The sequence below is a fragment of the Dama dama genome, chromosome 12, assembly GCF_033118175.1.
Source record: "Dama dama isolate Ldn47 chromosome 12, ASM3311817v1, whole genome shotgun sequence".
Lineage (NCBI taxonomy): Eukaryota > Metazoa > Chordata > Mammalia > Artiodactyla > Cervidae > Dama > Dama dama.
The window spans coordinates 41,489,894-41,504,251 of record NC_083692.1 but is presented as its reverse complement, the minus strand read 5'-3'; the positions used below and the strand labels follow the sequence as shown (position 1 = coordinate 41,504,251).

At 40.2% G+C, this 14,358-nt stretch overlaps 1 protein-coding gene across 1 annotated transcript in view; it reads left to right on the top strand.

Moving 5' to 3' along the window:
- Nucleotides 1-5,805, top strand: part of SECISBP2L (SECIS binding protein 2 like) — a 55,899-nt gene extending 50,094 nt beyond the window's left edge. Inside the window, exon 18 of the mRNA XM_061157102.1 lies at nt 1,545-5,805. Coding sequence (XP_061013085.1) covers nt 1,545-2,227 — 683 coding nt within the window. The 3' untranslated portion in view covers nt 2,228-5,805. The remainder of the gene's footprint in view (nt 1-1,544) is intronic.
- Nucleotides 5,806-14,358: the final 8,553 nt, after the last annotated feature.

Here is a 14,358-nt window from a genome sequence, read left to right as displayed (position 1 = left end):
CTTCTGGGTATTTATCTGAAGAAAACAAAAACATTTGCTCAAAAAGAGGTATTCACCTCCATGTTTATTACAAAGTTATTTATAGTAACTAAGATATGGAAGCAACTATCCATCGGTAACTAAAGAGAGAAAGAAAATCGGTGGATAAAGATGCGGGTGTGTGGGGGGAGTAGTGTGGGTGTGTGCCACATACATTGGAATATTATTTAGCCATTAAAAAGAATGAAATCTTGCCATTTATGATAACAAGGATGAGCCTTGAGGGCATTAGTGAAATAAGTCAGAGAAAGACAGATACCATATGATTTCATTTTCATGTGGAATCTTGAAAAAGAAACTCCCCAGGCACATAGAACAGATTGGTGGTTGCCAGAAGCATGGGGACTAGGGGTGGGTTAAATGGATGAAGGAGGTTAAAAAATTACCACCTTCCAGTTATAAAATAAATAAGGCACAAGGATCTAATGTACAGCATTGTGACTATAATAATAATATTGTACTGCATATTTGAAAGTTGCTAAGAGGGTAGATCTTAAGGAAAAAAAAAGTTGTAATTCTGAATGAGGATGGATGTTGACTAGACTTCTTCTAGTGATCATTTCTCAGTACGTGCAAATACTGAATCATGTTGTGCACCTGAAGCTGTTATGTTTTATGTCAGTTATATCTCAGTGATAAAAAATCAAATGGAAAAAGTAAAACACACAAAAAGTATGTGTGAGACTTGCTCTTCATCTCCTGATTCCTAGTACATTTTTGCTGTAAACTGACTACCTGTTGTTAAAAATAATACAGACTATCACCACTGTATTAAACAGTAACATTATTTTTTTGGCTCCAGGGTCACTTGGTAAGCCAAGCAACATACATATATTATAAAACATACATATATATATTATAAAACATATATATATTATAAACATACATATATATATTATAAAACATATATATATTATAAACATACATATATTATAAAACACATTTTCACAAATGTTAGAAATGCATGCATGGGTTCTTTGCTTATAAATGGAAATACAAGTTCCATTACAGACCAAGAGACAGCTCTTAGATAACTTGCTAAACAAGCACAATATAAACCTGTCAAGTCAGAACTCTTTCTTTTCTTTTTTTTAATCAGAGCATTTCTAATGGGCATTTTGGCTCTGCCATCTGTGACTTGTGGATCCTTGAGCCCAGGACACTTTAGGGCCAAAAAATGTTAGGCAGTTCATTGATTTTGTGAATACATGGTTTTATATATGAGAGTCAGTGAGCTTCTGGTACTATTGGATCTTCTGCATTCTGAAGTATTAATATACTTATTTTGGCCTCTTTCTTTATGTTAAATGTACTGATTTAAAAAAAAATTTTTTGAGTGCTGTTTTCCATTTATAACATTTAAACTAGTGCTAGAATAAGCTAAGTTTTTAGTTTTTTCAGTTAGTGAACCAACAGATTTCTGTAGCCTATTCTTCCCACTTCTAAAAGTTGCATGATTCTGAAGCAGTGTTCTGGTTTTTAAAAAATCTGTTTGATATTTGCAGAAACAAATTGGAGAAACATGGTGGAAACTTCAGATGGGCTAGAAACATCAGAAAACGAGAGAGAAGTTTCTTGTAAGCACAGCACATCTGAAAAACCGAATAAACTTCCGCTTGACACAGCCCCTGTTGGTAAGCAGGCGTCATTGGTGACTGCAGGCAGTACTACCTCAGCTACAAACCCTGGAAAATCAACAGTGGGCGATAAAGAGGAAGTGAAGCCAGATGACCTGGAGTGGGCCTCACAGCAGAGTACAGAGACTGGCTCTTTGGATGGCAGTTGCCGGGATCTTTTGAATTCCTCCATCACCAGCACCACCAGCACCCTTGTACCTGGCATGCTTGAAGAAGAGGATGATGAAGAGGAGGAGGAGGAGGAAGATTATGCTCACGAACCCATATCTGTAGAAGTACAGCTCAATAGTAGAATTGAGTCTTGGGTCTCTGAGACCCAGAGAACGATGGAAACTCTTCAGCTTGGAAAAACCCTTAATGGTTCTGAGGAAGATAATGCAGAGCAAAGTGGGGAAGAGGAAGCGGAGGCAGCTGAGGTGCTAGAGCCGGGGGTGGAGAGCGAGGCCTGGACTGCTGACCACCACGCAAGCCAGGACCAGCAGAAGCCCAGCAACTGCGGCTCGCTGAATGAGGAGCTCTCTGATTCGAATTACACACCCCCAAATCTATAACTCAGGAAATGTCAGCTGTCTGTCTCCAACTACACAAGGGTTACAGCCATTATCTTTCATGCTTCATCTCAGCATTTTACACTGTCTGGTATTTAATATATGTATTTAATTCCTGACAAATATTTTTTAGCCGCCTTTTACTTGTTTTGTGATCCATGGCTTAACTGTTAATTAGCATTTGTGTCTTTCTAAAAACTGTGGAAAATTTGGAGTTGTTTCAGCTTTTTTATGGACAATAATGATTTTAAAAGACCACCAGGTTTTAAAGAAAGTAATTTTAAAATGCCTATTAAGTCATTTTGAAAGCTAAAGATTGAGGTTCTAAGGACAGGAGCAATTACCAATGTTTGCTTCAAGACAACACCTCCTATACTCTTAATTGTCTGACCAAAAAGTTGTTTTGGTTTCTTTTATTTTAAAGAAGGAGGTAGAGTTAGAAAACTTAAAAAATGGCTGAGGGTAAATAACTAAGTTCACAGAGTGATTTGTGTTAAAAATTGATGCAACTTGTATTTAGTTCACAAATGCTTGTTTCAGTAGTCACTGATCATTATAATTGATTAAAGTTGGTTGGCCAAGTAGAGCCTCCAATACTTAGGCTGGCAAGGGAACCACCATGACAGATGAGAGCTGGCCTTATTTGTGGAAAGTGATAGATGTTTAAATAGTGAGAAGTTGCCCCTTAGAGGACCTTCTGGTTTCTGGTTCACATTCGCTTCTTATTACCTCAGGAATGCTCTTGTACATAGTTGTATTTGCATAAAATTAGGCAAACTTTGACAGGTGAATAACTGTAACCAGTTGTATGACTACAGCACTTACATGTAAATTACCCAGAAACAAAGTCTTAACTAGTGTGTTCTCTTGCATGCTTCTGATTTGGGATTCTCTGGACTTGAGATATGGATTTGATTGGGTATTCAGACTTGTCCAGAGTGAAAAATCATTGCGCCTTTTAAGAAAACTACTTTGTCCCTAACCTTGAGCACCTGCTATATAACACTGACCATAGTTACTGATGGGAGTCAGGGAAAGAAACTGTATGCAGTTGTAACATGTATCCTGATAATCAAGGCTTGGAAGAAGTTTTGAAGAAAAGAGAAAGTTGTTCTAATTGTGCCGAAACTGTTAGATTTTAGAGTTCGTAGGAAGGCCGCAGGTATTAATTCTAGATCATTGTTTATCTCTGCCCTTCTTCTGGGATGTTTAAACTCTTGGGAGAAATTAAAGTTAATAAGCTAAATGTTTTACTAATCAGTCACCACCTGGTAGTAACCTTTGCAGGTTTATAATGGTGGGAGAATTAGGAATTATCTTTTTTCTGTCTTCTCTCCAACCACTTCCAGTTGGCCAATATGTGTGTGCGTGCACACATACAGATGCATGCCAGCTTTACACTTTCAACTCCCATAAGCAGGCACAGAACTGAAGAGGAAGGGGTGTTTTCCTTGTCCAGGTTTTATGGGGCAGAGAGCTTTGCCTCACCACGGTGAATTGGGCAGATTCTTTACTGAAGCATTGGGACTACTGTTCTGATATTGATGTTTTATAATCCTGGCATTTAATTACTGGTGAAACCAGATTCTTGGTTGATGACTTATTTGTTTGTGAATTGTGAAAGTTTACGAGCATTGCTGTGTAGGAAATGTCAGTCTAACAACTTTATTAGTGTGCTAAAAGGGGACATTACTGTAGTGTCCTGTCTAAACTGTTCTTCAGCGTAGACTTCTTAGGCACAAAGTGTCCAGTACTTAAAGGAATGTAGCATGTAAGGAATGAAGCCTCTCAAGTGGTAATCATGGATTTATATGTGGCAGATCTTAGTGTCTCTGTACATTTGGAAGTGTTCGTTGATTTAAAGAAATGATAGAGATTTTGAATTACTGACAGTCTTAAAAGTAAATTGAAAACTTTTCATACTTTTTAATGGTGTAAATTTCCTTTGCTTTGTGTCAGTGATTCAGATAACTCTTGATCTTAAAATAATGAATGACTTTTCAAAGGTTTCTTATATTTTATACCTCTACTGAATGAGAATTGTCATTTTAGATTTTTGACATTTGTATCAAAAGGGAAGTTGAGGAAATCTTCAGAACACCAGTAGCTTTGAATTTTGCTATAGACTTCAGAAGTGTTCAATTATGTGTTTGATAAATGCTCTTGCATGTGCAGTATCTTCTGCCAGCAAAGCAAACCAAGGGACCACAGCGTTTTTTATATGAGACAGTTGACCTCTAGAGGACAACCCAAAATTTATTAAAGGAAATGCTACTATGTAGGATGTATGCTTAAGTAATTTTGATAATGTCTTTATAATTCATTTCCTTTAGATAAATTCTGGCATGTGTGTATATTGTATGCCGGCGGAGGTGTGAAATTAGGAAAGGTTTTTTTTCTGGATCTGGGTGAGTGGCTCTTTGGAGATCTAGAGAGATCTAATGGTAAGAGTAAGGGTTTATCATCACGAGAAATAAAAACCATAGTGATTTTTTTTCTGTGTGTGTAGAGATTGTTTTACTGGCAATAATTGATATTAGATTTCTATTTCAGTACATAAGTATATGAATTCAAGTATGAATTGCACTCCCACAATTAGATTTCTGCTTCAGTAGGTTTGTTTGCTGTGAAGATTACTTCTCAAAAGACAAAATGTTCATATTAGCTTAACTCTTGGTTTAAATGTGTTTGTAAATGATGTAATATATTTCTTTTGACTAAAGATGGGGGGAAAAATGTGTGTTATACATTGAAAAGTTTTTAAAGGCTTTGACTGGAGGTCATTTTTGCAGAGATGGTATTTTATATGCTTCCAGTATTTGGAAAAGAATTAGTCAAAAGGAATTCACATAGTTTAAATATTGAGAAATTAATATCCAAATAATGTACTTGCCTGATTTCTTAATAAGCTGGGGGAGGTGGGTGGGGTGGGAGTTACAGTGTGCAAATGAGTAGTGAACTCCACATTCATTTTTTCAACTCTTACATAAACTGTTCAATCCTAACACATTGTTACTTTAATGTATGTATAAAGAAGTATTACTGTTTGTAAAGCTGCTGTTTGCTTTTAAAAATAAAACTGTCATTTAAGTATTTTCTGTATGTTGTGCCAACAAGGTAGAACATTAACTTATCCGTTTAAACACTTTATCTTTTTTTGATGTTTAAAAAATTTTTGTGAAGTAATTTATTATCTTCCTCCTGCCTTGTTCCTTCCAAACTTTACACACTTCCCAGAATCAGCCAAACTGTTTGCCTAATCTGAAATCTGAATGCTAATTAATGATAAAAATTTAAACCTTTGTTGGCACATCACACTTTAAAAGGATTTGTATTATTTTATAATTTAATTTCTAAATATACCACATGAATTTATAATTTAATGTCTTAATTGTAATGCTCTAATTAAAAGCTAGCAAAATTATTGTGAATTATAACATGAAGGGATTTTCATCTTGTTCTCTTGCTGTATGAAGGATGATTGTTATATCACATTTTAGAGGGTAATAACAGCTTTTTTGCACTATGTAAATACTAGTGGAGATTCTTCTGTAACTAATAAAATGATTATTGAAATGTAATCTTGTCATTTCAGAATAGGTGCTTAAGGAATTTATGACTTTCCCAACATGTAGGATAGGGAAAAGAAGAGTTCAGCTTACAGTATCCTTTAGTGCTCTCCTGGGTTAGTCCAAAGAAGGTTATGAAATTTGCAAGACAAAGTCATTAGTAAAAATCTCTGTTTTGGATGATTAGTGTGATCTGTGTCATGGGTCTAACAATCTCTCCAGTGACCATCTTACTATCTTAGTGTTAGGAAAAGTGAAAGTGAAGTCGCTCAGTCATGTCCGACTCTTTGCGACTCCATGGACTGTAGCCTACCACGCTTCTCTGTCCGTGGGATTTTCCAGGCAAGAGTACTGGAGTGGGTTGCCATTTCCTTCTCCAGAGGATCTTCCCAACCCAGGGATTGAACCTGGGTGTCCTGCACTGTAGGCAGACGCTTTACCATCCAAGCCACTAGGGAAGTCAAAAGGAAAAGGCTCCTACAAATTCCATCTCCTTTTTATGCTAATTACTCTGTGCCAGATATTGTTCTAAGCCATTTCCCAATATTAACTCATTAATCCTCACAGCAACCCTGTGAGGAAATGCTATGATAATTTCTCACTTTTTAGATGATGAAACAATCATGGAGATGTTAACTTGCTCAAGTTTCAACAGCTGGTAAATAAATAGCAGAACTAGGATTTAAATTCAGTCCTGTGGTTGGCATGCCTTTTTTTTTTTTTTAAATAATTGAAGTGTAGTTGATTTACAATGTTGTGTGTGTTTCAGGTGTACTGCAAAATGAATCTGTTACACACATCTATATATCCACATTCTTTTCCTATATAGACCATTACAGAATATTTGTACTACAGCATGGCCAGTCATTCACAGCTTTTAGCATGCGACTAAACGTTGGTGTGCACCCATTACCGTGCACCTCATTAGCAGGCATCAGTTACCCTGGGACCACTGGTGGTCTTGCTCAGCCATTGGTCGTCGCCAGCCCCTCCCCCAAGGGATCAACTGTCAATGAAAGACCGTTAGTGGCCCTACTCAGCCACTGGTCAGTGCTGCAGTGGGACCCTCCCCCAGGTAACCGCCTGTCAGTGAGCAACCGTTAGTCGGTCTGTGGAGAGGTAGTTGTTGCACAGAGAGTAAGGTAAGAAGCAAATCCTGGCCTTTTGCTTGGGGCCCTCCAGCTCACCCAGCCTTGGGCCACTGGGTGAGCAGTGGGACCCGGGGAACAGACAGGGCTGTGTCCTGCAGGGCTCTAGGGCCCTCGCCAAGGCCACCAACTGACCAGGCCCAGGCTTTGGGGCAGCAGTGAACCTCTGCCCGATCCTCGCCTTTGTGCAGACCACGAGTCCTGGCCCCCACTGTTTAGGTGGCCTAAGGAGCATGAGGGTTGGCTGGATCCTGGGCGCCTGGTTCCATTAGCTACTGCTGGACAGGTTCTGGGGATCTGGCCCTGAGGTAGCCAGCTGCCAACTGAGATCTGCCTCCTTTTAGCCAGGACAAAGTCCTCAGGGTGTGAAAGTCGTGCCTGGGAGTCTTGCCCTTTCTTGTCAGAACAGAGATTTAGTAGAGGTTTATAGGAACATCATTCCCTGTCCATGACCAGATCTCAAGAACAAAGATTCTGACACAAGTTTGCAACAACTAACCACATCCCTCACCTTTCCTAGAAAAGGGCTTTGCTGAAAGCTTTTTGGGGAATTTGGGGTTTTTAAGGCATGATCTACTCATCTCCTTGCATGGCCTTCAGTAAACTTTTCTCTGTTCCAGACTCCAATGTTTTGGTATTGTTTGGCCTCGCTATGCAGCGGGCACACAGACTTGTGTTTTCAGTAACAGGAGTATTTGTAACAGCAGGATGAGTAGAGTTCTCTGCTATATAGCAGGCTCTTACTAGTTATCTATTTTATATATTGTAGTGTGTTAATCAAGTCCCAATCAAGTCTGTGCTTTTCTTCACTATGTCTTGTATGTCAGCACCAGATGCTCAGCGTGTGCAGACTACGCAGTGCTTCCCCTCACTGTCACATGTCCTGCGGGTGCCATGTGTCAGGACTGAACTGATGGCCCCAGAGACTGAATTTACTGGGCCTCACCTGATCACCTCTTGCCTGGAGTTGTCCTAGATCTTGTCATTACATTGCAATTAAGTAAGGGGAATCTGAAAACTCATCTGTTAGAAAATAGTAGGTTCTCTAATTTTCATGATGAAAACAATTTTTAATGATCACAAAGAGAAAGAAGAATCACAAATCCTTTCATATGTATTGTAATAGTTCCATTTTTGGATCAAAATTTGTACTACTGACTGAGTTCCTTTCCTAACAGTGACCAGTTTTTCTTTGAACTGACCAGAAGAGGGTGTGCATGGCACCTGAAAACAAAGGTGACTGTAATATTAATGAATGTTTTAAAGTGAGGGGAGAGGAATGAGAAGTTTCCTGAACTATGGGCCTGACCATAAAAGGTGCTTAGTGCTGAGTCTAAGCTCAGAATCAGGAGCCATACATATAGGTATCCTTTCATTTTAGAAAGAGAGCACCATCAAAAGACATTTAGATAATATGTTAAGTAGTTCAATTTTTTGAAATTTCTAAATGAGCAATTCAGTATTTTAGCTTGACTTGGGTTCTGCTAACTTGTATGAAATATGACACCTGCCTTATTAGATAATAGGTATTAATGGCAACCTTGTGGATTACAGGGCCAAAGCATGTTTCAGTAGAGCTCCCCCAATGCAGAATTTGGAAAGGGGAAGATGTTTCCATTTTGGGCCCAGTCTCAATTCTTTTATTTCCCCTTACCCTGCTCCTTTCATTTTTTTCACACTCTGAATAATTATTTGGCAGCCTTCTGCCAAGCAAAGAGAGCTTTATTTTTGCAGAAATGAGTTGGATAATTGTGTGGCTATAATCTGACTGCCTTTGGATGCAGAGGGTTAGAGCAAGTAAGATACTGAATTGCATGAAATTTGAAGCTCCTAGCTGAGCATAGTGTTCTTTAGCCACTTGCTGAGGAACCAGAGAATGCAACTGTGAGTTAGTTAGCTGTGGTTTGGGGACTGAAGTAGTACAGGTTTCTGTGGAAGCTTTGTCTTCTCAGAAGCATCAGACTTGGTCATAGCCTTGAATTACTCAGATAATAGCCACAGTCTTCCCATGGTGGGACTCTGATTTAAGGCAGTTTTTGTTGTACCGTTACCTATTACAGGAAGAGTGATGTGAGTAAAAGTGGCTCCTACTTATGTCTAGACGCCTCAGGTTATCTTTTCCTCTTTGTTTTCTTTAGTTGAAACATTTTCATTGCGTTGCAAGTGCTCTGCTTGAGAAAGGATAATGAATGAAATTTAAGCAGTTAATTTTGTGTTTTAAGGAGGAATAAGAGAAATGTTTGAAAATGATTGGTTTCTCAATCATAGTGTAACTGGGAAGGGTTATTTTGAATTTACGTTGGCTCTGATTCTGTGATTTTAATCCTCATCGTGCCACTTTTTTTGTTTATGTGTGTTACTGGCTTTATCATGTCCAACTCTTTGCAACCCCATGGACTGTAGCCCACCAGGCTCCTCTGTCCATGGCATTCTCCAGGCCAGAATACTGGAGTGGGTAGCCATTCTTCAGGGGATCTTCATAACTCAGGAATCGAACCCACGTCTCCCACATTGCAGGCATCTTCTTTACCATCTGAGCCACCAGGGAAGCTGGTACCCAGAATGGGCTATGGTAATTAAGTCAGTCAACCTAGATTCCTTGAAAATTTGAACTGGAGGCCACAGAAAGTGAATTGGAGCGGGTGTGCCAACACAGTAGAGAGGCCACTAATGCTGAAAAGGCCTCTGTTGCACCAGTGCTAAATCAAATCTGAGAGACAGAGTTTTTGGGTGAAGTAGAAAAGAAATCATTTTATTGCTTTGGCAGACAAAAGGGGACACAGCAGGATCGTGCTTTGAAAAATCCCAACCCTGGAGGATTTGGTGAGGAGTTTTATAGCAATGGCTTCTCTGTGGCTCAGATGGTAAACAGTATACCTACCGTGCAGGAGACCTTGGTTTGATCCCTGGATTGGGAAGGTCCCCTGGAGAAGGTAACCCACTCCAGTATTCTTGATTGGAGAATTTCACGGTCAGAGGAGCCTGGCAGGCTACAGTCCATGGAGTCTCAAAGAGTCTGATGTGATTGAGCAACTCTTTCTCTATAATAATGGTTCAAGTTGCTGACAAGGATCAGGGTGTGTGCAGGGTCTGCACGCCTTTAATTTGGTCTCAGGTGGTCTCCTGATAAGCTTCTATAGTTCCTTTAATGTGGCAGGGCACATTAAACTCTGATTAGTTTCTTGAGGCTATCAAACTGTGATCTCTGGAATGAAGAATGCTAATATCTTCCACTTGTTGGGGTTTTAGTTCTGTAAAGAGCTCAAAGATATTGTTATGTGTATAACTAGAGGTGGAAAAAGGGCCCTGCCCCAAAGCTGGGCTATTGTTTCTTTGCTGTTTCTCCCTTATCTCTGCACCCCCCCTCTCTTCCCTGATTAGCAACTGTTTGAATCTAATCTTTGGGACCCAGGGAAAGTGATGGAGGCTGGAGTCTATTCATTACAAACAAGAAATAGGGGACACAGAAAGGCTCTCACGTGCAAATTGTGGAAAATTTTTAAAGAGATAGGAATACCAGACCACCTTTCCTGCCTCCTGAGAAATCTATATGCAGGTCAAGAAGCAACAGTTAGAACCAGATTTGGAACAACAGACTGATTCCAAATCGGTAAAGGAGGAGTAAGTCAAGGCTGTATATTGTCACCCTGTTTATTTAACTTATATGCAGAGTACATCATGAGAAATACCAGGCTGGATGAAACACAAGCTGGAATCAAGATTGCTGGGAGAAATATCAATAACCTCAGATACACAGATGACACCACCCTTAGGGCAGAAAGTGAAGAAGAACTAAAGAGCCTCTTGATGAAAGTGAAAGACGAGAGTGAAAAAGGAGGCTTAAAGCTCAACATTCAGAAAACTAAGATCATGGCATCCGGTCCCATCACTTCATGGCAAATAAGAGGGGAAACAGTGAAAACAACAACAGACTTTATTTTGGGGGGCTCCAAAATCACTGCAGATGGTGACTGCAGCCAAGAAATTAAAAGACGCTTGCTCCTTGGAAGAAAAGCTATGACCAAATTAGGCACAATGTTAAAAAGCAGAGACCTTACTTTGCCAACAAAGGTCCATCTGGTCAAAGCTATGGTTTTTCCAGTAGTCATGTATGGATGTGAGAGTTGGACTATAAAGAGAGCTGAGCACCGAAGTATTGATGCTTTTGAACTGTGGTGTTGGAGAAGACTCTTGAGAGTCCCTTGGACTGCAAGGAGAGCAAACCAGTCCATCCTAAAGGAAATCAGTCCTGAATATTCATTGGAAGAACTGGTGCTGAAGCTGAAACTCCAATACTTTGGCCATCTGATGAGAAGAACTGACTCATTGGGAAAAGACCCTGGTGTTGGGAAAGATTGAAGGCAGGAGGAGAAGGGGACGACAGAGGATGAGGTGGTTGGATGGCATCACCAACTTGATGGACATGAGTTTGAGTAAACTCCGGGAGTTGGTGATGGACAGGGAAGCCTGGCGTGCTGCAGTCCATGGTCTTGCAAAGAGTTGAGCGACTGAGCTGAACTGAATGCTGACAGCTTTACATTTTTAACCTGTTCCTAGGTCTTTGATCACTACTATTTTTTAATTATAGAGAGCTTATCTGTTTTTGACAATCAACAGAGGCTTACAAAAATGATCTTTAAGGTTTCTTCAAACCCAAGTGGTCTTATGTTTCTATGAAGAGAAGGGTTCACCGTAAATGCTTTGAGAACTTTTTACCTTTGTGGTCACATGTGGCAAGAACCAGCATTATATCCGAGTGGGTGGCTGGTCCCAGGGCTTCAGTGGGGTCTGCATGTGGGACACAAGAAGATCAGAGTCCTCCCTCCAGGTGGAACTGTGAGTGCGGAAGCCTTTCAGCCACTCCAACCACTGTACAACACCCATGTAGGGCATCCAGAGACAACTGGTCCAAAGCTTTGAGATCATCCTTGACCCCCTCTTCTTCCCACACATCACAACCTGTCAGGAAATTCTGTTAGTTTCATACCAAAATATATCCAGAATTCAATGACTTTTCACTCCTTCCTGTCTTCACCATCTCTCACCTGGATTCTCACAGCCATCTGCCCCTTGGTCACACTGTCTTCACTCTTATCCTCCTGTGATCTGTTCTCGATATAGCAGCCATAATAATCCTATTACACACCTAAGACAGATCATGTCAGTTTTCTGTTCTAAGCCTTCCAGTGGCTCCAACTCACACAGAGAAGAAGCCACCTTCTTTGTCTACAGTGGTCTACATGCGTGTGCACACACAGAGACCTTCTCTGACCTCATCTTCTGCCACACATTTCCACTCAACCCTTGCTCACTCTACTGGTCTCTTTGCTGGATTTGGAACATGCCTTCCCTAATAGCTCAGTTGGTAAAGAATCCACCTGCAATGTGGGATCCCTGGGTTGGGAAGATCCCCGGAGAAGGGAAAGACTACCCACTCCAGTATTCTGGCTTGGAGAATTTCATGGACTATAAAATCTATGGGGTTGCAAAGAGTCAGACATGACTGAGCGACTTGTACTTTCACTTTTCACTTCAAGCATGCCGCTGTCTCAAGGCCTTTGCACTGTCTGTTCCCTCTGATGGAAAGTCTATTCCCCCCACCCACCCCATCCCTCTATCTCCTTTGGGTTTTTGTTCAAATGCACCTTTACAGTGAGGCCTCAGGGGAGTCAAGGACCTACTTTATCTGAAATGTAACATATCTTTATCATTTTATTTCCCAAACCTGCTTATCCCTCCACCTCATCTGTATTTACAAGCTGTAACTTTTATTTTTATTCATCTTGTCTCTCCTTCCTTACTAAAACTGTTTTGTTTCTTCTTACCCTCAGCACCTAGCATGATGCCCGGCACAAAATAGGCACTGAATTAATGAATGGGGGAAGGCTTAAGGAAGGAAGTCAGCATCTGCAGAGCAGCCATGCTCTGTGCAGTCACTCATGCTCTGACTTCTTGATTTCCCTCGTTTTCCCTTTTGTTTATGGTCTGGGATTGGAAGAAGAACTAACCTGAATCTCAAGAGAAAGACTTTACCCTAGAATAGGGGGCTCCCAGAGATACTCTATATTTAATGGTCCTGTGTTGCTGATAAAGCTTCCTAGGCGGCTCAGTGGGTAAAGAATCTGCCTGCCAACTCAGGAGACACAGAAGAAGATGCGAGTTTGATCCCTGGGTAGGGAAGATCCCCTGGAGAAGGAAATGACAACCCACTCCTGAAGAATCCCTTGGACAGAGGAGCCTGGTAGGCTACAGCCCATGGGATCGCAAAAGAATTGGACATGACAGAGTGCATGTGTCGCTGATCAAATGGTAGGTTTAGTATCTAATGACTCCTTTATACGTGGAGGTGACAAGTATGTGAGACATTTCTATGAGATTAAACAGGAAGAGGGCAAGAATGCACAAGCAACTTCTGGTATATTTGTAATGTGTCAATTTTTAAGCTATATGATCAGTACATAGAGTGTGGTGTATTATTCTTTATATACTTATTATATTCTATGAGATTAAACAGGAAGAGGGCAAGAATGCACAAGCAACTTCTGGTATATTTGTAATGTGTCAATTTTTAAGCTATATGACCAGTGCATAGAGTGTGGTATATTATTCTTTATATACTTATTTAATAAGAATAACCAAAAGAAACAGGCCAACTAAAATACAGCCATTTTCTATTCTGTAGCTGACTTCCCAAACTTTGTACTCCGTCTGCCTTCAATACATTGACAAAGAAAATTACTGCAAAAAATGTAGCTGGAAGTCAGGATTAAATCCTTATCTTCATTGATTTAGCAAATAGTTGCCAAGAGCTACAAATTTTATCTTCTTGCCATATACCAGAAACTGTCTCACTTCATCCATCACCTGGCCTAAGTTAGGTAATGAGAAATATGGCTCACACCTATGGCTTTCCCATCTGCTCTCTAGCTGGAACAAGGTGCTTTAATCTTGAAAAGATTGAATATTGTGTTGGCAACACACTTATCTGGTTTCCTTAGCAACAAGAACATAGTATTTAAGATGATGGCATCCCTTGCTCAGAATAGAAGCTGAGTAAGCCTGATCCTGGTGCCCTGAGTCTGCTCAGGGATATTTTACCTCTTCAAAGACTCTTCCACACCTGGCTATTCAGACAGCAAACTGCTAAAGTGACAGTTACCTAGCAGACACTGGACCTGTTTCTACAGCCAACTCACCCTTGCCAGTTATAATGGCCCCTATCTCCAATCCCCGGAAATATTGACCAAATTCTCTATTCCAAGAATTGAAGAAAATTTTTTCATGTCCTTGCAACTTCTGCAGCAATTTAGGTCGGCTGCCACCAGTTTCCATGAAATCTGAACAAGACTCAAGATGATAAAACTGCCCAGGCATTTAGGAAAAACACAAAGAAAAAAAAAAAAACAAACGAGCTTTT